General features: G+C 38.1%; 1 protein-coding gene across 2 annotated transcripts; it reads right to left on the bottom strand.

Moving 5' to 3' along the window:
* Positions 1–871: 871 nt before the first annotated feature.
* On the bottom strand, positions 872–24,490 carry mtrr (5-methyltetrahydrofolate-homocysteine methyltransferase reductase). Of its 2 annotated transcripts, none has more exons than XM_084399641.1 (15): positions 24,359–24,490; positions 22,238–22,391; positions 21,988–22,141; positions 21,797–21,914; positions 21,337–21,715; positions 21,026–21,139; positions 20,349–20,502; positions 20,096–20,184; positions 19,715–19,895; positions 16,202–16,244; positions 15,517–15,703; positions 15,091–15,209; positions 4,787–4,879; positions 2,001–2,186; positions 872–1,909 (listed from the first exon to the last, which is right to left on the bottom strand). In XM_084399641.1, exons 2-15 carry the CDS (start codon positions 22,379–22,381, stop codon positions 1,765–1,767), a joined length of 2,106 nt encoding a protein of 701 aa, XP_084255767.1. In that variant the 5' UTR covers positions 22,382–22,391; positions 24,359–24,490; the 3' UTR covers positions 872–1,764. The 2 variants fall into 2 exon arrangements, with proteins under 2 accessions (XP_084255767.1, XP_084255768.1); XM_084399642.1 differs by having other exon boundaries at positions 988–1,909; positions 20,096–20,181; positions 24,359–24,469.
* Positions 24,491–24,515: the final 25 nt, after the last annotated feature.

Genomic DNA, 24,515 nt, shown 5'->3' with positions numbered 1-24,515 from the left:
TTATAAATTCATGACCGTCCCAAATCACAGCGCCATCATAACTCATCGCAGTTCAGTCTGAAAGCTCGGAAACCCTCTTCCCGCTCTGAGACGACATTTATAGTCCATTGGATCCCTAAATTCACAACCGATCCTAAAGGGGTTGTGTTCATAACTTCATAACCTCATGAGGTGATGAATTCTGTAATTATTCTTCCATGATTACACGGTCTCATTAGCCTGCTGACCCTCCGGAGTGTTGACGCGAATCATCGCCTTCAAGAGTCCTCCTGCACAATCAGTGTTTATATCAGCAACACAGACCGAAAACTCTTAAGTCCTTTACACAATAACACTTGAGACAAAAGTGGTCTAAGACTCATGTAAAGAAAGGTCGTAAGAATGATTAATGCCACCAAACTAGGGAATACAGAAAGAAAACTGATAAAATATACAAACAGCAATGTTGTCAAAACGCTCCCCATTCACATGGATCCACGAAAACGATTAAAAAAGCTGTATTCTGCTGCCAGGCCAGTAGTTGGCGATGTTACTTTGTAAAGAAACACTACTATACACTGAACATGTAATATGCATGATGTCACTGTTTTCACAAATTCGTGTTGTTGTAGTTGGTATCTTTTTCAAAAACTTGCACTTTGAAACCCGCATAAGAAGTTTTCTGTTTTTAGTTGAAAACGGTGTCGTGTAAACGGCCCCTAAATGGAGGCAGATCTGAATGGCACTTTGTAGTCAGTTGTGGAATATATTTAGTCCCACCTTCCACCGAGACACACGTCATGAAGAGAACAGACGTCATTTAGAGGGGGAGGGGAGGTTATCGTTTTTGATTAATTACAATAGACATAAATAAATAAATTAAAAAACATTTGCAGTGGTAAATCATTTATAATAAACACTGCAACATTCTGTAAAAAAAATTAATATTTGTCCATTTTGATTTGTTGGTGATGGTAATACCCAAATACTCCATCACTTTTTTTTTTTATACGCATTTTATTTAGGTCTACGTAAGTACAGATATTGTGATATAGACAATTAACATGTTTTCTTACCCTGACAGATTCGAAAAAATATTGGCCAACATTATATTCCCCAACTCTGTGGACTGGTATAAATGCTGTGGATACCTGAGATGAATTTCAAACCTAAATAGCAAAATGTTTGTTGGGAAGAAAATTGATGATGCTATACTCTCTAATCTTAAAAAAAAAAAAAAAAAACTGTCGGAAATGGAAAATACAGAAATGCTGCAGATGATCCTGGATTTGGCAGCTTCTGACAGTTTTCCCATCCAGTCTGTCATGTTTTGGTTTCTCATGTCTAGCGTCCTCCTGTCTTCGGAGTCTGATGCATTATGCATATTTTACCTGAGCTGTATCTAAACCCAACACAAATTGTCCTCAAAGAATGAAACGGTTATGCAGGGCTCCTCTTTATTAATTGCATAAAAGGCACAGTTAAACCGTTTTGTCCAAACCCATCTAATCTAAGCGTTTCACCGCACCCTCAGATTATTCTCTAAAAGCCTTGAGAGTTAAGGCAGTTGAAAAGCAGTTTGTTAATGAGTTCAGCTATCACTCAATGGCAGCTGAGGTGCATATTTGAATTAAAACGGCCAAAAAGGAGCTTGCACCATCTCTCTGTGAATAAGATGCTATTTGTTTGTGTACTTTAGGGTGAATTCAGGTTGATTGGGACACTTTTTGCCATTGAGATGACTAGGAAAAAGTGTCCCAATCAAACTGACCTATGTGTTCTTTCTTAGCTCCAGATGTCCTGTAGATAGCGCTTCTCCTCACGAAGTCCCGCTGCTATCTTCATAGCATCCAGTTTATCGAGTTGAAGTTCATTTCCTATGATCTCCAGTAGTGTGTCATTCACATCTTTTGCCATGTTCTTAGCATCCCTGTAAAATCGTGAGATATCGTTTCATTCCTGGTGAACAAAATGTGGCAGTCCACAATAATAAATGGTAAACACTGGTATTTTGTACCCACCCACAGACATAAAGACAGCCTTTGTCTTTAAGAAGGATGCTGGCAACATTTTTAGCATGGAGAAGCAAGTTATGCTGGACATATGTTGGTCTGTTAACGGTTCCCGCTGCATCGGGCTCATCTCTGGAGAAGCACGCGATCAGATGGCTCAGGGTTCCATTATGCACAAATCTCTCCAACTCCTCTCTGGAAAAAAAGCAGTTATGTGCTTAGAACCATGTTTCACTGTTATTTCATCAGTCAGTGGTTGTTTTTGCAGTGGTTAAGCTAAACTTATGCATTAAAACATGCAAATGGTACAAATGGCAAATTAGATTCTCTCAGATTTTGCAGTGGTTAAGTAACAACAATGGAGCTCATTAGTGTGTTGCATTTGAAACTCAACTTTTCATCTCCCTCATCCATCTGGCAAGAAAGTTTATAAAACCTCAAGGCTTCTGTTGTAAATCGTTTCTGTAACAGCTTTTATTTCATCTCTGAATAAATGTTTGGGTGCTATTTCAACCAAAATGTGAAGTTAACGGACAGGGTCAAGCTCAAGGTTTGAGCCACTTTTCCAATTGATTGCTCTGCTTGTCTGTTATCTCGAATGTTCATGTACATTTTTGGGTGAACAAAGGCAAAAAATAGATGTTGTACAACTTTTCAGGTATCTAACAATTTCCACCAAAGCTAAAGAGAAAAGGAGGATGACTGAGTGAAATTTAAACAGATGGATGAAGCAAGCGTTAGCACACATCTGAAAAATAGCCGTGTTTAAATGGATCACAAAAACCTGAGTATTGGCACGTACTCTAAATATCACCATTTAAACAGAGTTTCCAATGATCTGAACGAAAAAGAACATCTTTTTTAAAGCTTCTAAAGAAAATCTTGACTTCAGTGACTTAAAAAAGTAATAGCACAGTGAGTTAAGTTGTGCTGCTTAATATTTTTGTAGAAACAGTAATACACACAATACATTTAATCAGGATTCTTTGATGAATAGAAAGTTTTTTATATAAATCATTCTATATATTTATATATATTCTGTAAGAAAACCACATAATACAAACTATATGATTACTGCAGGTTAACTAAGCAAAGCCAAGAATTCACCATCTAATTTATGAAATTAACAATCAGGTATTTTTATTGTACATGCTTCATGGCTTTGTTTTTTTCAAGGTTTTTGAGTGCATATGCATTTCTTACGGGGTCCATCTGGGAGCCACATCCATCTAAACTGGTCCAGGCGAGCTGACTTTCTGGTCACAGATATTGAATATTTTTCTTTGTTTTTTTAAAACAGACTTGAGTGATCCTTTGTCCTTTTTCCAGAATCTAAGCCACCCGCTACCCCTCCTCATGTAATCCAAATCCATAAAAACAAAGAGACTCATTGGTGATGGAGGGGCTAAGACAAGTGTTCTTTGTTTCAACAACAATGATTGAAGCTGATTTCACCCTTTTAACACTCATATAAGTATCATGTTTGATTAGAATTGATTGCAGACGCCTTGTTTTCTTTAGCCGACTGCCTCATGGCCAGCCTGTTTGCTTTTTGTGTTTCAGCGAGTGCTGAGTTTTGCAAGCCAGGTTCAGTCACTTTCTCATCTCAAATGCCTCTGGCACTTTCTACTTTGCTCATTAAAGCATAGCAGACAATGAGGGTGTTACACTGAACAACACAAAACTCATTTCATTGATTGGCTTAATCAATGCAGAGGAGGAAAAAATAATAAATGAAACCACAGTGCGGACAAACGTGAATAAGACATTTTAAACAATCCTTTGATGTTCAGGAGCAGAGAAGGCAAAGATAGATTGAAATGGTGTGTCAGGACCTAGACTTTGAATCTTGTTTTTATTAGCTCTTGTGTCAAGTAGAGCCAAGCACGGATACACCGCTGTGTGCCGCCCCTCGGTCACAACACACACTTAATACTCACCAATCCAGGCACCAATGTCATTACTCAGGACCTTGCGTATGAATTATGACTGTGTGCCTATGGGACAGCCAGACCCCAATCATCTTATATAATGTCTCGTATCATATGGCCCATACTCTCAGAGGGAGCACTTTAATTTCATTGCTTTCCCAATCATTACTCTCAAGGACAGTGCAACAGGAGCCTCTGGCTGATAGCAACCAAGAGGAGACAAGACGCCAAGAGCCTGTGTAAAGCTGGCAGATCGAGTGAAAAATACTCTCAGGTTGCAAAGGGGGCAGGATGGAAGAATTGTTGTGTGTGTCTGTCTGGACTGCAATTCATTTTCTAAATCAAAATTTTTTTCTTGTTTTCCAGTGAAAAATATCTAAACATACATAAACAAAATAACTTTACCTGGGAAACAAAACTGCATCAGAAAATACTGCTTTTTAGAGAATATCTTAAAATTAAATGTACTTTTCTTAGCCTATTTTTGACTAACAAAATATAAGTTGGCAATTGGGGAAAAATGTAGTTTAAGATTTTTTGAACACCACTCTAATAATAAACACAATTGCTTGTCAGTAATTACTCACCCTTATGTCGTTCAAACACTTAAGACTTTCGTTCATCTTCAGAAAACAAATGAAGATCTTTCTGATGAAATCTGAGAGCTTTCTGTCCCACAGATAACAGCTATGCAACTACCACTTTGACAAAAGATCTTCATTTGTGTTTCGAAGATAAACTAAAGTCTTAAGGGTTTGGAACGACATGAGGGTGTGTAATCAATGACAGAATTTTAATTTTTGGGTGAACTGTCCCTTTAAGGCTGTTTTGAAGTTTATTCTGGAAATTTGCGAATACACTCACCTGAAAAGAAAGTCCTTGTCTTTGTGGCGACATCCAAAAAAGAGCCACGTCTCTCCGAAAGTTGCTTCCTGGTTCGTCTCATGTTCTTTCTCTCTGTCAGGTCAAAACAGTATTGCAGAATTGAATATAATGCCTCTATAAAATGAAGTGTTATAACTACCAGAAGCACTATTATAGAATAGCCTCTATTTATTTTTCATGCTGATGATATCTATAGAGCTGGATGGCCAATGGCCAAAATGACCTAAGCTTTACCAAATCAGTACTAAAATAAATAACAACGCAATAGAAGCCTTTCTGTAGGTTTAATAATACCGAGTGCAGACTCAATGGACCACTTGCACTGAGCTTCGTGGCGCACTTCCATTTGGAAATAGCAACTCACTTACTTCCGGTTATGTTTACTTTCAATGTACTGTGGTCAATGAGTTGAACAAACGCCACCTAAAATGAGTGTCCGCAATAAGATTAAAAAATTTGGCAATTTTTATTGACAGGAGAAGGTATATTCTGATGTTTACTGTGTGCAGAATTTTCCAAACTTATCGGAACATGAAGTTTTAATCCAACCCAAGCCGATCTGAGAAAGCAGCGGGAGTTCAAAATGTGAATGTCAATCTTTTCAAATAAATGGTGTTCTTTTGAACTCATGTTAAACTCATGGCAATCCTATCATGCCAATATATATATAAAACAAATTAATAATCGCAAAAACCCACATTTATTCAAGTTCATCTAAAAAACCTGACATGTTTATTATTCACAGACGTGTGTTTTAGAAATGAAAGAAGGGCAATGAAATACTGCTGATAATCTCAAAATGGTAAAATTAGTTGATAATTTACCTGACTGAACACTATTTTTTATAATGATCCAATTCATAGTTTCACGATGATGAAACCATAAAGTAGCATGTGGTGTTTAAATACTCTTTTAACTGCTGTGTTACCACAAAAACACAAAGTCACTCTTTGTAGAGAGAGGACGTTGATATTTATCTGGATGGGTTCTTTAAGAGCAAGTCCTCCAAAAGATCTGGCTGTGTTCCCAGAATTCCCTACACTAAGGTGACATACAGGTACCAGGCACTATCTGTACCCTGCACCTGCTAAAGGTTGACAGACTTCTCCAAAGAGATAAAAGAGAAGGCGTCGCACAAACACAATCTAAACAGTCTTCGGCCCTGGAAAAAAAAAAACAGCACGCTGTCTACTCCACTGCATCTTTACTCCAACATGATAATAGAGGAAGAGATCTGTTAGAGATGCATTACACAGGCCAGAAGCAAACTCCAGTGTCTACTCCTTTAGCCATCTCATCTCAGCCAACCTAAATAAAGCATTCAGAAATAGGTCTGAAAATTTCAGAGGTATTAAAAGAAGTGGAATGTAGAAACACCCAAAGGACTTTCAGGGTGAGATGCCCTTCATCATGCTGATATCACTCAAAACACTGCAGTGAGCAGAGTTTCAGACACTAAGCTCTCCCCATCTGCTGAACGTACAGTTTAACTGCGATTAGACTACTAATGAGCCACAGTGTGGACGGGATGACCACAGGAAAACAAAACAAGAGCTTCTCTTCAAACATCTACAATCTGTTCTTTTTCATTTCATGTCCTTGCCTCAGTGACCCATCACATGGAATGAACAACTGGCAAGCAAAGCAAAACACTCACTTTTGAGTCGTGCTGTCAGACAGTTGTTATTGTGATGCATCTACATTTAATTAAGTGGCATGTTGAGGAACGGGCAGTCAATAGAATACTAATGGTTTGTTTACTGACTGATGCTAATGAAATAAAACATGCATCTTTTTATACTCCAGGTATATGGATGTTTTAGAAGTTGTGTAACATCAATAAACAAAATGATGCCTATAAATTAGCTGCAAATAAATCATGTCCCTTGAAGCAAGTCAGTTGTGCTTGGATGGCAGCCATCTTGGTAGGCAAGTACACAAGTACTTCTACTTGAATGCTGAAAGACCAAATTATACCTCACATAATTCTAACAATTGTGATTTTATGCCTTACAATTGCAAATTTAAAATCACGACTCTATACCTCACAACTGCGATCATCTCTCAAAATCGTGATTTTATACCTCGCAGTTGTGACTTTCTCACAACTGCGATTAGGGCTGTCACGATTCCTTGATTAAAAGCAAGTACTCGTTTATAAAAAATCCTCGATTGCAATTTACCCGTGCCGATTAATGGGAAAAATACCAAAAGTGGCGCATTCCACGGATGAGAATCCATTAACTGCATTATTAGACCATTTTCTAAAGCTGCACAATGTTTTTTTTTTTTGTTTTTTTTTCATAAATGTAGCATAGTGCTATTGTGAATTAACAAAGACTGCGATTCATTAAATATATATGCACTATATTTATTTACGTGTGTGTAGGTTACTTGTGTCTCAGAGCGGCTTCATTCACAGTAAATGCTGCTCCACATGAACTGTTATCATTTACGTGTGGAGCCCGTCTCAAACTCCATCTCTGCTGAGAGTTTGGTTGGCTTATAATGTCCATATGGGTGCTATTTGATCAGATTTGTAAGGTAAATCATTTATAAACCTACGCCAACACAGAATACATCAAAATGATTCTAAATATTCAAACTATTCATCACAATTTCAAAATAAGTTTAAAGCCTCACTCTGATTTTGCATGTTTTGATGTCCACATATTCTTTTTCGAGAAATTACAATGGCTGTAGCATTTATACCCACCAAGAAGTGGCCAAATATTAAATGTTTGGCCAATATTAAACAAGGATTTGAGCTGTAAAGTGCAACAACAACAATCAAAAGGCACTGGCACCCTCTGCAGGCATTTGCGATAATACGTAATGTACATAAGTTAATTATTTATATTATGTATATTACATTATGTATTTTGACAGTGTTGTTCAATAAAACCATATGAGAACTTGCTTTTGATACTTCATTTGAACCAATTATTATTGCCTCATTGTTATTATTTTAAGTCATTTTAAAGGCTATTGTTTGCTTGGGTCTATTTTTATGACCACAAAAAATATTAACGAATAATCGTCATAATAATTGACTGATTACTCGATTACCAAAATAATCGTTAGTGACAGCCCTAATTGTGATTTTATACCTCACAATTACAACCATTTCTCACAACAGACACTTTATACCTCGCATTTAAGACTTTTAAGACCTCAAAATCGTAACTTTATACTTCACAGTAGTGACTATTCCTCAAAATCCTGACTTTATACTTCAGTCATGATTATTTTTTTACAATTGTGACTTTATACTAGACTGGGTAAACCCAGCCTGATCTGTCGGCGATTTGATTTCGCCCTGCAACTCAGGCTGGAAAGCTGTACTTTTATCTCTGCTGCTTCCTTTACAAATTTGCATGAACCAATCACAAGCTGGCTTATCCACTTGGCGCGCTATTGGCGGGTTTAATCCAATCCAATTCCAGAGCCGTTACGGCTCTGTCCAATTCCTTTTAACATCTCGACGATGCTCAATGGCTTCTTTTTAGCTAACAAATCGCTCGAGTGGGAGTAAATACCACTAACTTTCATGTTTTTTTTTTGCATAACCTGCAAAAATTGCTTGATTCCATTGCTGCTTCTGCAAACCTCTGATCAACACGTTTGGTTCCACATTTCCTGCCAGGAGTTTTCGCGTTGCTCTGCTAAGTGCGTCACCCGGATCGTTGGTCTGATTGGTTGAAGGACTATCCAATTGCATACAGAGTCATTTGAACTATGTCCGTTGATCACACCTCTTGTGCAGTAGAAAATACATAGCAGACTCCCCAGACCAATGTTCAATCTTAAAAGTTTGAGCTTGGTCTGGTGATAGCCAGACTAACTTTTTACCTCACATTTGCAACTTTCTCTAAATTGTGACTCAATACCTTACTGTTGCAGCTATTCCACAAAATCATGTAGAAAAGAATGTGCTTCCACACAAAATCAGCAATATAATCTGGCAAAAATTATATTCACAAACACATTCAAGAGCAAATAAACTACCAAAAAGGCAACTGGCTCTGTTAACTGACCCTTGAATTCCTACAGTTGCCAACTGAGCATTAATGATTTCTCCCATTCATTTAGCTATAAATGGTTTGTCTGCACCCCCTTATATAGCCTCTGAAATAAATTCTCTACCTTCTAGATTTCCTAAAATACTAAAATGAAGTTACACAAACAATTACAGCCATTAATTAAAGGGTAAATGAAACGGACAATACATGGGAAATGTTCTTCATTGAGAGTAATCACTTTATGCATTCTTTCGATTTGAAATTTAAATAATAAACATAACCAAACACAGCCTGTCACATACATTTCCCTGCAGACCCACTCTGCAGGAAATGATATTTTGTGAGACAGGGTTAACGTTTTGGATGCTTCTTTTGGTCACGCCCACCTGCTCAAAGCTTGGCTCAACTGAGTTTGGCATTTGAACAAATAGAGGGTCCACAGTAGAGCCATTAGCATCTGGGAGTTCAATATCCAATCTGGAAATGGGCTTCAATAAACTAGCTTTAGTGGAGCTTTATGCTGCCCCAGAGGGACCGGTACCAATATGAAAAACCTGGATTCCATTTTGTAACACCATGCAGACCAGCTCCCCTCCTGAATACAAATCAACTATACTGCGACATCGAGGACGACATATCCGCATCCCTTAAAAAAATGACAGCCTGCAGTTGGGTAGAATGGGAGCTAAAGCAATAGCTGGTACCTTTTCACATGTACAATGAAAGTGAATCAGTGGCCTACTCTGTACATTCGCCTTTATAAATCATACTATGAAATCCTCCTTCTCACTTTCCTCTGAGACTATGCACTGCATTGTGAAGGCAAGGGACATACGTGATATCAGAGCTAATCGTAGTCACGCAGAATAAGATTCTCTGACCTTTGAACGGCACACAAAGTGCGAACAAAGAAATGGATGTGCAAAAGCATTTTAAGCCCCTTTAGGACATTTAACCACAGTTTTACTTTTTCTACAGAACATGCAAGTGAACTCAAATGTTTGGGCTGATTGCTAGGACATTGGTATGTTGTCATGTTTCTATGTGGTTGCTAAGGTGTTTTGGGTGGTTGCCAGAGTTCCGAGTTGTTGCCAGAGTGTTGCTAACCAAATGCTACAGTGTTGTGAGGAAATTTAGTACGTTGCTATGCAGTTGCAACAGTGTTCTGGATGGTTGCCTGAGTGTTGCTAACCAATTGCTATAGTGCTATATGCTGGCTAATCGTGCCACAGCAATAATTATGTATAGTAAGTCTTCAAGTCTTCACCTTAAAGGTGCTGTATGTAGGATCCAGCGGCCTCTAGCGGTGATGTTTCAGATTGCAACAACAGCGCTCGTGCTCGTGAAAAGCATTAAAGTTACAACTGTAGTCTTTCAGATCAGATAACGTTAGCAAATGGTCGGCGTTAGCTGGCGAACTAATGATGTCTAACTTGAGCCAACTAAAGCACAAAATCACAATATATTTTACATGCTTTGAAGTATTGTTAGCTTACCTGTCCAAAAGGATGAAAGCCAACTCAGGGTCTGTTTTTATACCTAAAACAAAGCGGAGGTCTCTCCATAATTCAAACGCTCTGCCAATGTTGATTCGTGTTTTCGTCCTGAGTCGATCCGATTGACGTTTGGCCTGACGAGCTTCAGCAGATACTTTTCTTCTTTTTTTTCTTTTTTTTTGGAGTTTGTGTTGGAGTCTGTGTTGTGCTGGAGGCAGGTCGTTTTTTGGTGTTATTAGACTCCGTGTCGTTAGCTGCAGTGCCGTCGCAATAGACTGTATATATAAAACAGAGAGGCTCGGGAGCGCGCATGCACGTCACATCCGGTGGATTTCGCAGAAAATCCGACCCGGAGACTTCACATAAAAATAGGAATACTGGCCTTCAGAGGTAATAGCAAAACGCGAAAAGTGGATCATTGTAATGTGTGATTACAACCCCTTCACAGACGGGCAATAAAAAAAGGATTCATTTTATAAAAAAAGTTACATACAGCACCTTTAAATAGTGCAAACTGTATGGGAGCGCTAATTTTAGCTATTTATGGAAATATCAGTCCTTTTTATTGTATTTATTGACTTGTTTTAACTCTTGTTCTTAAACATCTTGTGCATTTTGGTACGCTACAATTAGTAAGCAGGAAAATGTGTATTTAAGGCAGCCGTCACTAGAGGAAGGAGGATTGGGGGATGGACCATGGTTTTTGAGTGATTGTAGCGCTGCTTGAACGCACTGAAACTCTGGCCTCATTAGTTTAAAGGAACACGCCGACTTTTTGGAACTTTAGCTTATTCTCCGTATCCCCCAGAGTTAGATAAGTCCATACATACCTTTTTCATCTCAGAGCGTGCCCTAACTCTGTCTGGCGAAGCACTGCTACTTGGGCGGAGTGATTTGCTCGCAGCACCTGAGAAGCCCCGTGGTGAGGAGCAGAGTTGGAGTAAATCACTCCACAGAAGTAGCAGTGCTTCGCATTCTGAGAATATAGTTCCCAGTATGTATACGGTTAGAAGATGGCTGTGTCTCATGTGACCTTGTTATTTGTACACGCTGTGACTATACAAATCACAACAAGTAAATAGGAAAATGTTGGCGTTATTTAGTCACTTATTGGGAGCAGTATGCTAGCTGGAGCCATTTACCTCCAGTCTTTGTGCTAAGCTAGGCTAGCGGTGGGTGTGTCAGACAGAGTTACGGCACGCACGGAGATGAAAAAGGTATGGACTTATCTAACTCTGGGGGATACGGTGAATAAGCTAAAGTCCCAAAAAGTCGGCGTGTTCCTTTAAGAGGAGAGTACTCGTACTGTTTTAGTACATAACAGTTCTAGGTTTTAGACTATTTTTATTGATTACCTACCTTTTCACAGCTAAAAGTATTCCTAATATGTTGGACCTTTTACCGAACATAGCCTACTTTTACCTGTTGAGACATGCCTTCATAAGCACCATCCGAGTTGTGTTTGTGATGTTTGAGTTGGGGGAGGTGTGACACGCAAAATAGGCATTTGCAAGGTTGTAATATAGCAAATGTGCTTTATTTTTGTAATTCTGCTAGCTTCCACTTGTCACAGAAACTACTTCACCTATAATTTTTGCTTTTGTTTTGAAGGCAGTCTTGTAGTTTTGTTCAATTAATTCTGTAGATGTCAAATCCTTTCTGCCTAAAGCTCAATGGCAGCCTGCAAACAGATGAATTGGCTTTGTCCTTGTGTGAGATTTTGCCCAGTCTCCCACTTTCTCCACAGCACAATACATTTCCGGCTGTCTGCCTGCTGCCATTGATTTACAGATGAGGAAAATCGAAGCATCCCATGCTGTTTGCTCCTAAAGAGGAAACGCCGAGCTTTGTGACACAAACAATGTCCTGCTGACAGAATGGTGATCGTTATCTTTAATTGAAGGCTGGCATCAAGTGTAGCTGTATTTAGGAGAATCTCAAGTTAAGAACCGCATTGAAACAGTTCAACAGCACACGTCCATGAGTAATCGCTCTTGTATTCTTGCACATTTGCAGATGCTTGCGTCCAAGAATATGTTTTTGTATTTCAGAATAGAAATGTGTAAATTGCTGTCATATCATTGTCTTACAACTGAGCAGGCATTTTACATAATAATAACTGTGATAGAACTAAACTTTTTCTTACTGTTGACAGTTCAGAGAAACTGTGATTTTGGTTCTATTTTAGGTAATATTCTTCCCTAATATGCAGGTAATGTGCTAATTTTGGCCACTACCTCACAAGATGATATGCATTGTGATGCATATGTTATGATTCTTGACTCAAACGTATCACAAAATCATAATTAGATTTAAATTTGCTGTATTAGTTTAAATGGTATTGTGCAGTTTGCTTCACTTTTGTCCAGTAGACACACAATAATAATAATGCTATTTTTATTAATACTATACAGAAAATACTACTACTATAAATAATATTAATTTATGTATGAAGAGAAGAGAGAAAATACTACTACTACAACTAATAATAATTTATTATCCACTAAATGCACAAAAATATTAAAGGAATATTATTTTTTATTTTAAACTTAAATACTAAAAGAAGCGAATCTGTCATTGATCTGTGGCTTGGGGCCAAACCAAACATGCTCTAATGCATGACTGCCTCGACCTTGACGTTTTGAAAGGTGATGTGGTGTTTGAGGACAACTTTTGTCATTCATCATTAATGTCTCATCCCACTCTCATCGTCCCCCAGACATATCTGAAACATTCATCAACCACGTTCGGCTCGGACACTAGCCCCTGTGATTACCTGTGACCCTCGTGTCACTTACAAACTATTCGTGTACACACACAGCAGGCATCACATCACCGACCGGCCCTGCACCAGGGCAGACGGCTTCATTCATATGTAGTCCTGGCGTGTCACTCTTCATGGGCCCCTGGCACAGAGTATAAATCACACACACTGAGATGACAGGCCTCCACAAGACACCTTTACAGCCAGATCCTGAATTTATGTCCTTCTTCATTGTAACACCAGGGTCTTCAGAAACACTATTAGGCATCACAGATAATGTGACGGAGAGCAGGTCAATAGCACATTTACACTTTCTCTTCCTCCTTCAATCCTTTTAGATTTATCCTAATCACCCTAGAGGTGTTTTATGCTACTTTTACACATGAGAATCAATAAACTTCCTTCCTCTTTTAAAACCTGGTTTCTTTTTTTGAAGATGTGTGATAAAAATGTTTTTTTTTTTTAACACTTACTGCTCTAGGGAGCATGGAGAGTTACCTCAAATAAAGACTATAATTTTTGTACTGACAGCCATGTTTGTGTCTTTACAATGTGTACAATTGAATTAATTATGCTAAGACCTAATGTAATGAAAACTCAGTCTGTTCACTATTTTAATACATTATAAAATTATATAATTTTCAGCATCATTACTTCAGTGTCACATGATCCTTCAGAAATCATTCTAATATGCTGCTTTGGTGCTCAAGAAACATTTCTTATTATCATCAATGTTGAAAACAGTTTGCTTAATATTTTATCTTTATGAATAGAAAGTTGAAAATAGCAGCATTTATTTGAAAGAAACAGAAGAAAAGAAATGTCTGAGGCGTCTGACACACACAAAGAGCAGACAGTGACAGGGAAACTGAGCGTGTGTGATTAACTGCGTCTGTCCTTCCTCAGGTCAAGTCATACATTCGTGAAAAAATCAGTTTGCCATCAGTTGTCAGAAGTAGTAGTATCTTTGTCATAGTATCTTTCACATTTAAGGGGTTCAATGTATTAAATCTATGCCGTTGATCTCTACGAAGTGAAACGTCAGCTTCAGCGTCGATTGAGGCTTGTGAAGTGGCATTCAAAGTTAAATTAATTTCAACACCTTGTTTAATTCATGAATGAATCAGCATTTTTAAGCCTGCAACTGACAGCCTGCAATTACAGGGGTATGTTCAGTTTTAATGTCTTGTAGGCTCTTTAATAAGCTAAAGTATATGGATAGCGTTTTGCAGAAGCTCTGTTTTTAAAGGCCTATTAAAATGTTCATTGTAAAATGAACATTTGTTGTGCTTATTTAATTCTCAATTAAAACAATTACAACATTACTGTAAGCAAGACAACATCTGTGGTATTACTTTTATCTAAAAAAAATTATAAACAAAAAAAGTTAACAATGACAGTCAACAGAGAACTTACTCTCACTTATGTAAAGCTTGAATGATCGGGATCGGATGATAAGAAATCGGTAGTCTGTATCGGCTGCAAAAATCCTGAGCATCCCTACTTCACAGGAGTGCCGAATTACAGAGATCATGCAAACATATCCACATCGCTATGATCAAATGCTTTCTCAACTGCTGTTTTCTCACAGCTGTCATTTTTGTTGTGTGTTTATTTGGTTAATGTGAGGACAGCGGGAAGCACATATTTACATATCCATCTAAACGCCTCAGCAGCTGCGGGATGCTCACTAACAGTCGTAACTTTTTCTGCCTATTTTAAGATTTAAATCATTTGCATTTAGTGTGTTTTAAATTTTTTAACAAAGTAGTATAGATTTATAATATTGTGAAGTTATGAGCCATTACATGAACATGATTACCAGCTTACTGATATCAGCAGAATTTTGGAATTCACACAAAAATGTTGCATAGCATTTCACACTGCTATTACTACATACAATTATGTCAGGAAATTAGTTAGTTTAGTTTATTACAAAACTAAAATATGTCAGGAAAAAAAGGGTGGGAAAAGGCCTTGTGATTAACCTTCAAAATGTACCTTTGTTGAAGAAATCCAATGAAGGGGGCCACACCTGTCCCAGGGCCCACCATCACTACAGGAACAGAGGGGTCGGATGGTAAGTGGAAGGTGCTGCTTGGACGAGGTCTGACATGTACCTGGACGTGACATTTAGATCCAATCAATTCCAAGCGGTGATGGGATTGCCTATATTCTGTAATCCTCCACACATCTATTTAACCTTAAACCCAATTCCATAAATTTTGTAGATAAGCATCTAAACCAAAAGCTTTTATGTTGTTGTTGTATTCTGCTGCAAGGATTAGTACACTTTCTCCAGAGCTTATTTCTGCCCAGCTTTTGCCTCAATCAAACAACCCAATTCAGCCAAATCCTCCCAGGGACTGTGAAAAGCTAATTTGGAGGTGAACGGGCTCGCTAATGTGTAATGCCTACAGTGCTAACCTTCGGCAGGGCTGATGTGCCTAGGCATTCTGAAGCAGGTACTGTCCCAAGGGGCTGCAAGATTGAGGAGACGTGATCAACCAGCCAGCCTGTGCACAACCCCGTCCTCGCTGGGTGCTCGGGACATGCAGGGAACTTCACAACATTGAACACGAAATGAACTTTCTCAGGGTGCTGAAGGCTGGAGCTGAGGAACGAGACAGAAAATAAGAGACTAAGTGCTAACAATCTAGAAACAACCCAGACATGAGCAAGTCGGTGGACCTCATTATCTCTCTCTTAATGGCCTGCCTGTATCGGGCCCTGGGGACCCCTGCTGACCGGACTTTAATATTTCATAGCCCTAATGTTTCTGTGTATTCTACCAGCATCAGCGTACTGAACATGAGACATTAGTGTAGATGCCCGACCACTTACAAGCCAAAGGAGATGGGCAGAAAACAAATGAAAGTGGCAGGCGGTTCTGAAAGGAATGTCCTTTGCATCCAATGTTTGACTTTGATCACAACAAATAAAGTATCATCAAGCAAGAGTAAGTGCCACATTGAATTCATGTCTGTCTATAATAAACCACACGACATCAAAGGAGGATAGAGACAGAAATAATGACCTAAAACCTGGATATGTCTCTGCTTTAATTTGTGTCCAAATATAAAAAACAGGTGTTTCAAACAAGGTCTCTTACCTGGCAGCAGAATAGGCTCTGGGCTGAAGCTTTGGCAAGTGTTCTGTAATAAAGCAGAGGAGAGATCAGAGATAGAGATGGCGTTGTGACCTTGAGGTTATTCGACCGTGTCTTGAGTTTCTCTTTTAGGGCATCCCCTCTCTGTTACCCAAGCCTTTTGAGTTTATATATAGAGAGCCAATTTCTCAGAATAGCTCAATTCACAACACAGTGTTTATTTTAGTTGGTCTTTTTAGGACAATCTTGATGTTAAAAGCAAGTACAGTACATATAATCAATTGAAAAGTTAAGAAGATTTGTTTTAAAAGATACTAATAAAGCTACTTGTAAACCAAAATATCATATAGGCTAATAATTCTAGGCCAACAATAGGTAAATAATTTGAATTTTTTTGCATTCATTTGGTTTCCAAAATCTCCCAACAGGCAATGGATTTTGAACATATAAGGTATCTTAATATTCAGCAAAGAATCCTAAAAAAATTTTTTATAATAAGTACAATTGTTTTTGAGCACCAAATCAGCATTTTAGAATGAGTAATAATGCTGAAAATTCAGCTTTACCATCACAGGAATAAATTACATAAAGAATTATATATTTTCAAATAGAATAAGAGTTATTTTAGTTATAATCAGCAGCACCCCTGTCATATCAGCATAGCCCATATCATTGACCACTATTACAGATATGGATGAACTGATATTTCTGCACCTTTTTGTCAAAAACTGCCCAGTGGCCCATAGAGAAAACAGGCACAATTTACCATTCAACGATAGAATCTTCAACATGCGGAAAAAGGGGCATGCATGTGAAATGATACAGGTTTAATTGAATCTGGTTTAAATGCAAATGATGATGGATGATATAGACAGAAAAAGTACAACTGAATTACACACTCACTTAAGACTCTGGAAGCATATCACAGTCAAAACTCTTGTATTAGAGTTTCCTAGTTGTGCCTTAAAGTCCCAAACCAAAGAAGAAATCCCGCCCTTGGTTATTGACACATTAATAAAGAGGGTTCTCCTATTCTTAATGCAGAGGCTGTGAGGGTATTTAATGCAACTTGTCATATTCTACATAAGAAATTGTTTCTACAATACAGAGAAGCTTCTGGTCCCTTTCGGTTTGTTTTTCCATTTTAAAATTTTGCAGTAATACCAGTCGCAGGAAGAACATACTGTAATCACTTACAAAAATATTACAATGTTCAAAATGTATAATACAAATGTTTGTGTGTTTAAATGACTATTTTTGAATTTGGTTTCACACAATATTAAGTTAAGTGCATTACTAAGTTAAGACCTCATACCATTAGTTACATTATTGCAAAAGGCTTTTTTACATTTAACAAAATGTCCCTTGTTAAAGGGATAGATTACCCAAAAATCATTTACTTACCCTCAAGCTGTTCCAAACCTGTATACATTTCTTTCTTCTGCACAAAAGAAGATATTTTGAAGAATATGGGTAACCACATTGACTTCCATAGTTATTTCCAGACTATGGAAGTCAATGGGGTTCCGTCCACGATTTTGTTACCCATATTTTTTTAAATATCTTATTTTGTGTTCTGCAGAAGAAAGAAATTCATACAGGTTTGGAATGACATGAGGGTGAGTAAATGATGATAGCATATTAATTTTTGGGTGAACTATCCCTTTAAAAGCACATAGGTAGTGGTTTCTCTGCTCAAAAAAAGAGTTTAAAATTCCCCTTCATCAGTCAACAACTGACATACAATTTTCTCCAATTCGCTGAAATGATGAATCAATTTGAAAATGCTCATTTCAAGCACACCATATGTGGACGCCGAAGGTCCTCAATATTATCAATTAATTACAATCAAACATTCAATACAATGAGCAGCTGTTGCAATTACAGCCTCTCATCAGTGCAAAACAAATGCATCAAAAAGGCACATGGTGTTTTGGTGAAAAACTCGGCACTTTAAATGTCGGAAAAAGCCTGAAAAAGCCAGGAGAGAAACAGTTTGACTGATGACAATGATCTTACTATCAAGAACACACCAGTGCAGAGTGATTTTAGAAATAAAATTAATGTGCTGTCAGACGCTGCTGAACCAGCATCTCTGTCGATTTGTGCCATGGAGAATGACCATGTTAATTCTTAATTTGCCAAAGTCGCCGTAATATTCGTGCAGATTAAAACTTTACATGTACACACATCCAATGCAACAATGGCCACATCCGCATAAATCAGTGAGGGTCACTGCATTATGATTACCCTGCAGTTCGCCATATCTAAAGCATGCTATGCAATAATAATTTCAGCTATACTAGCTGTTTCTCAAAATCAAGGTGACTGCACATTTCTCACCTTGATGGATAATTTTATTGCATTTCACAGCAGAGGCTTACTTACTGTACAACAAAAAAAATGATAGATCCACCAAATATTTTTAGAAGAATTATATAAGGTTTATTATAACAAAATGTCATCTTTGTATTGTCAAATTCAATTACACGGCACAGTGTGCAAAACTTACACTACCAGGCGGACAGCAAATTATTTAATTTTTTTAAAGAAATGAATACTCTATTCGGAAAGGATGCATTAAACTGACCAAAAGTAACAGCAAAGACACTAATAATGTTGTGATTTATATTACAAATAAATGCTGTTCTTTTGAACGTTCTATTCAAAGAATCCTGAAAAAATGTATCATGGTTTCCACAAAAATATTAAGCAGCACAAATGATAATAAGAAATGTTTCTTGAGCAGCAAATCAGCATATTAGAATGAATTCTGAAGGATCCTGTGACACTGAAGACTGGGAGTAATGGCTGGAATGGCCATCACAGGAATAAATTGCATTTTAAAATAGATTCAAATAGAAAATTAGTATTTTTGCAATAGTACGGTTTTTACTGCATTCTTATCAAATAAACACAACCTTGGTTAGCATAAGAGACTTCAAAAACATTTTTAAAAAAACTTGACCCCAAACTTTTGATATGGTTTGAGTCAAAAGATCGTTTTTAAAGAGCAATCTTATGTCTTTATATAGACAAGCACATTGTTCGCAACTAGCATCATCCACTCAAATTGCTGAACCCAGTAATAACACATTAATATTTTTTTCCCCTTAAAATGGCACTGAAGGCCTGGAATATAATTAATGAGATGATTAGTTATCCTAATTGACAGCCTTCGTTTTTAATTTATATTTGATGAATTTATCATTCTCTTTGTGTGCCCTAATATGCTTTGGTTAGACTCTCAATACAGCTTTTGCATGTTTAAAATGTATTTTTTTCAGAGGCTATACTTGCAGTTAAAGAACAGTATTTAGCCTTTAAAAGGAGAGCAAAAAAGCAAAGCTGGACCTCTGAGCCGATGTTGTTTTACTGCCATCTGGTGGTACCGAAGCACTTCCAAACATCAAGCACATTTACCAAGCAAACTGCATATGCTGATATGAAATGTATGAAATGCAGAAAACATCCCCATTCCAGTAAATTCAAAGCAGATCACATGTGTTTACTGACCGAACAGGAGGCTGAGTGGAGGTAGGCAGGATGGGAAGGCCTGAAGGAGATCCAGCACACATACGTTGGTGTCCCTGATAAAGCTGTTGTAGTCTGCTGAGCCTTCTTTGCTACACAGTTCCAGAAGCCTTCTTTTCTCTGAACCGCTCCGAGTGAAGTCCGCCAACGCTCGCACAAACGCCTGAAAGCACAAGAGAACAGCATAACAGGGTCTGTCCAGGAACTTCAGACAACAGCCCCATGAAAGCCAATCAAATCATCCCCACCAGAACATCAAAAGCACTGTTGCGTATAAAGTAAGCGCTAGTGCTAAATCAAAGGTTTAGAACTTCAACAGCACAGAAACTATAAGATTAAATAAGGTTAATAACACAAAATTACTTTTTTTGGAATGCTCCTTATCTCCAAACCCCAGGTGAGAATAAACTGCAAAGAGCTGTTCTGTGGGATGTGAAGTGGAACCTTTGCTGCTGTAAAATAAATTAAAACTGGCTATGCATTTATTCAACATTTCAAGTTGTTCAATCTTAATCTAGTTCTCTGAATTGTAGGCAGAATACATTATTTTATCTCTTGCACAGTTCGAGGAAAATGTTCCCGGTATCACTGATTGTGTCAACAATGGCTGCAATACCTTTCTTACTGCTGTTTTTAAGCAAGCTGACTTGAACGGCACAATTCCTTTGCATTTGCAGGTCCAGTCTGAGCAGCAACTCTTCAACTTCACTAGCTCTGTTTGGACAGAGAATATCAAAGGAGTCTCCGGGCTGATAAGCAACATCCTGCTCCTGGAGATACAACATTTACATTTACTTAGAGACCAAAACAGAGGAAAACATAAACATGACTATTTGACTGATCCGAAACCTACGTTCTAAACTAAACTTTTAAAAAGGCATTACTGCAGTTATAGGGGTATATAGGGGTAATCTAAATGTAAAATGGGACGTCTTGAGCGCGTGTGTGTCTGTGTGTGTGTATATATATCTCTCTTAAAAAATAAAATAAAATGAATAACATATTGTGATGCCTAAATTCACTTGTGGCATTTAAAATGATTGATTTTAGTTTTTAGCGTACTTAGGCAAATTATTTAGGCAATTTAGAATAGAATTTTATTATTAGTTATTAATTTATCTGTATTAAATGTATTCTATACATTTCTTTGTTATCGGTCATAATTCTAAACAATTATATATAAATACAAATAATTTGTTTAGTATTAAAATAATTATCAGCTCATTTATATCAGCCAGAATTTTAATATTGGTGCATCCCTACTTAAATAAACATGAATGAATATGGACTTACCGAAATATCAAGCTCCAGTAAGATGGAAGATTTCACTGCATCATCTTGAGTTAATTGAACTGCTTTTGAAATGGACACTTCATGATAACCGTCTTTACCAGATGGGACTGTCTCCTGTGAACGGAGGATTTTTATTAGCACAATAATAGACACAGTTAAAGAAATTATATTTTATATCACAGACAGTGGTTTTCAAATGCCCCCCATTGTCCAACACAGTTATTCAAAAGGCCCCCCAGTGACCAGACCCATGGTATTTTTAAGATTAATCTCTATACTCTATAAATGTTGATCTTCCATGAAGTCCATACCCCTTCAGTTGACGCCTGCTCCAAAACAACCTCAAGATATGAAGGGGGAAGTGCAGGAACTTTAAGAACGGACTCTGACAACGGTGGTGCAGATTGCTTCAGAGATGCAACCAACGTGGTAGAGTGAGTCTCTGCATCACTGCTGTCAGATGTAACAGTTTTCTCATTTTGGGAGTGTACTTCACTCAGCTTCAAAAGATGAAGATCGACTTCTAGATCTGACTTGTTTTTTTCCTGGCCGGATGCATTTTTATGATTATTGTCCTGTGTACAGTCACTACGGGCAGCGTCCGTTTGATTTGAAGCAGACATGCCGGAGAGTGTTTTTTTCAGAGCGTCCCAGAGTCCCTCAATCCAAGGATCCACCACTACTTCAAGCCTGGAAAGAAAAGAGTCCCAGAGTTTGACAAGGCAATATATCAGAAAATCTAAACTTTTGTTATTCAACATTCATGCTTACCCAGTGCCGTCATCTGCATGCCCAGTGGCATAGAAATGTTTAGCGCCAAGTCGCTGCAGAAGGCTGTCAATGGTCTTGCCTCCGTTGCAGAAATTTGCATAGTTTGTATCTCCTAGAGCTGCATATATAACAGCATTAAAAAAGTGCTGATGGGTAGAGCTCACGCTTGCACAACAGAAAGACCATCTTACCTAACAGTGCATAACGCAGATGGGAGAGGTGGTCGTGCGGCAGAGATTTATTCTTGATCTTTCTCACAAACTTCTGAGCAGTGTCTGGAGGATCACCATCACCGGTTGTGGAAACCACAAAAACAACTGGGCGGATTTCACTGTCCACGTTGTACTGGGGATGCATAGGAATGCACAAGTTGCATCAGTCAGTTCTGATATGTGACTGTCCCAGATTTGATATCCATGAAAGTAATGGTAAGAAACACACCTTGTCCTGGTTGCTCAAACAGCTGATGTCAGCTGTTAATCCATACTCAGCTGCTTGTTCGCAGATCTCTTCAGCTATTGACTGAGCCTGACCGCGCTGAGATCCATACAGTATCAAGAAGCGAGCAGCAGCTTCACACGGCATATTATCATAGCTGGACAAAAGGAGTTAAGATGTTGAAAATCATTTCTGCATGTTGAGAAAACACAGCGGTCACTGGGGTAGTACTCTTTCAAAAAGTTCACTTTGTACCTTATTTACCCCTTAAGTGTGCATACAAGTAGCTAATGGTAGATATTAGAACCTTTTGAAAGGGTACCATCTCAAAAGACTGTATATGATCCAATTCTATGGTTTTAAAAATCACCTGGTGTTAGCACATCTTAAAATTAGGTAAATACAACCTCAAATGAACAACAACACATGACACATGACATATTACACAGTGTCATTATTTATTTAACAAAAATAAAGCCAAAATGGAGAAGCCATGTGTGACAAGCTAAGTACACCCAATGATCCAGTTGCTTGTAGAGACACTTTTAGCAGCAGTAATCATTTTCTGTTTGACTTTGTCAGTCTCTCACATCGTTCTGGAGGAATTTTGACCCGCTCTTCCTTACAACATTGCTTCATTTCTTTGAGGATTCCGGGCATTTGTTTATGCACAGCTCTCTGAAGTTCCCGGCACAGAATTTCAATCTGGTTGAGGTCTGGATTTTGACTGGGCCAGGGCAACACCTTGATTATTTTCTTTTTCAGCCCTTCTGTTGTAGATTTGCTGGTGTGCTTGTGATCATTGTCCGATTGCATGACCCAATTTCGGCCAAGCTTTAGCTGTCGGACAGATGGCCTCACATTTGGCTTTACAATACTTTGGTATACAGTGAAGTTCATGGTCGACTCAAAGACGGCAAGGTGCCCGGGGTCCTGTGGCTGCAAAACAAGCCCAAATCATCGCCCCTCCACCACAGTGCTTGACAGTTGATATGAGGAGTTTGTGCTGAAATGCTGTGTTTGGTTTGCGCCAAATGTGGCGCTGTGCATTATAGCCAGACATCTCCACTCCACGTCTGTCCAAAGGACATTGTTCCATAAGTCTTGAGGTTTGTTCAGATGCAACTTTGCAAACCTAAGCCATGCTGCCATGTTCTTTTTAGAGAGAATAGGTTTTCTCCTGGCAGCCCTTCCCAACATGTCAATTTTACTAATTGTACTGTCATGAACTTTACCATTTAACATGTTAACTGAGGTCTATAGAGTCTGAGGTTCAGTTCTTGGGTATTCCACAATTTCTCTGAGCATTGGATGGTCTGACATTGGGGTAAATATGCTGGGACGTCCACTCCTGGGAAGATTGGCAACTGTCTTGAATGTTTTCCACTTGTGAATAATCTTTCTTACTGTACAATAATAGACATCAAATTGTTTGGAAATGGCTGTAAAACGCTTCCCAGTTTGATGGCAACAATTGCTTGTCTAGATCATTGCTGATGTCTTAACTCCTTGGCATTGTGTTAATCTTAATACACACCTGAATGCTTCAGACCAGCAAACTGGCAAAACTTCTGATCACATTTGCTGATGATCAGTTAATCAAAGCCATTTGATTACACTCTTCATTCCTATGGAAGCAGTGTGTCACACATGGCTTCTCCATTTTGGCCTAGTTTTTGTTAAATAAATAATGATACGGTGTAATGACATGTGTTGTTGTTCATCTGAGGTTGTGTTTACCTAATTTTAAGATCTGCCAAGGACCAGATAAAAAAATGTATGTCCTGATATGTAAAACCATAGAATTCAAAAGGGTGTCTTTTCTTTTTCACATGACTAGCCTATATATATACACACACACACACACACACACCCATATGATGTTTATGGAGCAAAAACATAATCTTTCACATGTGTAAACTGGAATTAAACAGCTCCGATCATGTAACTATTTACATAAGCCATGTAAAAATGCCAAAGAAATCAAAACAGTCTGCTATTTCAATACAGTTGACAGTGCTATGTTAAATACATCAACAACTATTTTAGACTATCCAATCATCGAAACAAATGTCAGTCACGAATATCAAATGTGAGCGGTGGGATTGAATTAATAGAATTTACCTTGAATTTACAAATGACAACTCCAACCGCGTCTTCGGTCGAGAAACATACTGTATTCCTCACTTTCATGCTTTCATAAGTATGGACTGGTGGTGGACCAGGTAACCGGATACCACGTTACTGTGGACTCGCACATGGTCTTGCAGAAATAAACTAT

The sequence above is a fragment of the Rutilus rutilus genome (assembly GCF_951802725.1).
Source record: "Rutilus rutilus genome assembly, chromosome: 24".
Classification (NCBI taxonomy): Eukaryota; Metazoa; Chordata; class Actinopteri; order Cypriniformes; family Leuciscidae; genus Rutilus; species Rutilus rutilus.
The sequence above is the reverse complement of the archived record's forward strand: the minus strand, read 5'-3'. Positions and strand labels throughout refer to the sequence as shown.

Coding starts and splice junctions, on each gene's coding strand:
- mtrr (XM_084399641.1), bottom strand. CDS start 22,381: ATGCCGTGTGAAGCTGCTGCTCGCTTCTTGATACTGTATGGATCTCAG. Junction 20,185..20,348: donor TAAAAACAGCAGTAAGAAAG/GTATTGCAGCCA, acceptor TTTATTTTACAG/CAGCAAAGGTTCCACTTCAC. Junction 2,187..4,786: donor GACAAGGACTTTCTTTTCAG/GTGAGTGTATTC, acceptor CTTTTTTTCCAG/AGAGGAGTTGGAGAGATTTG.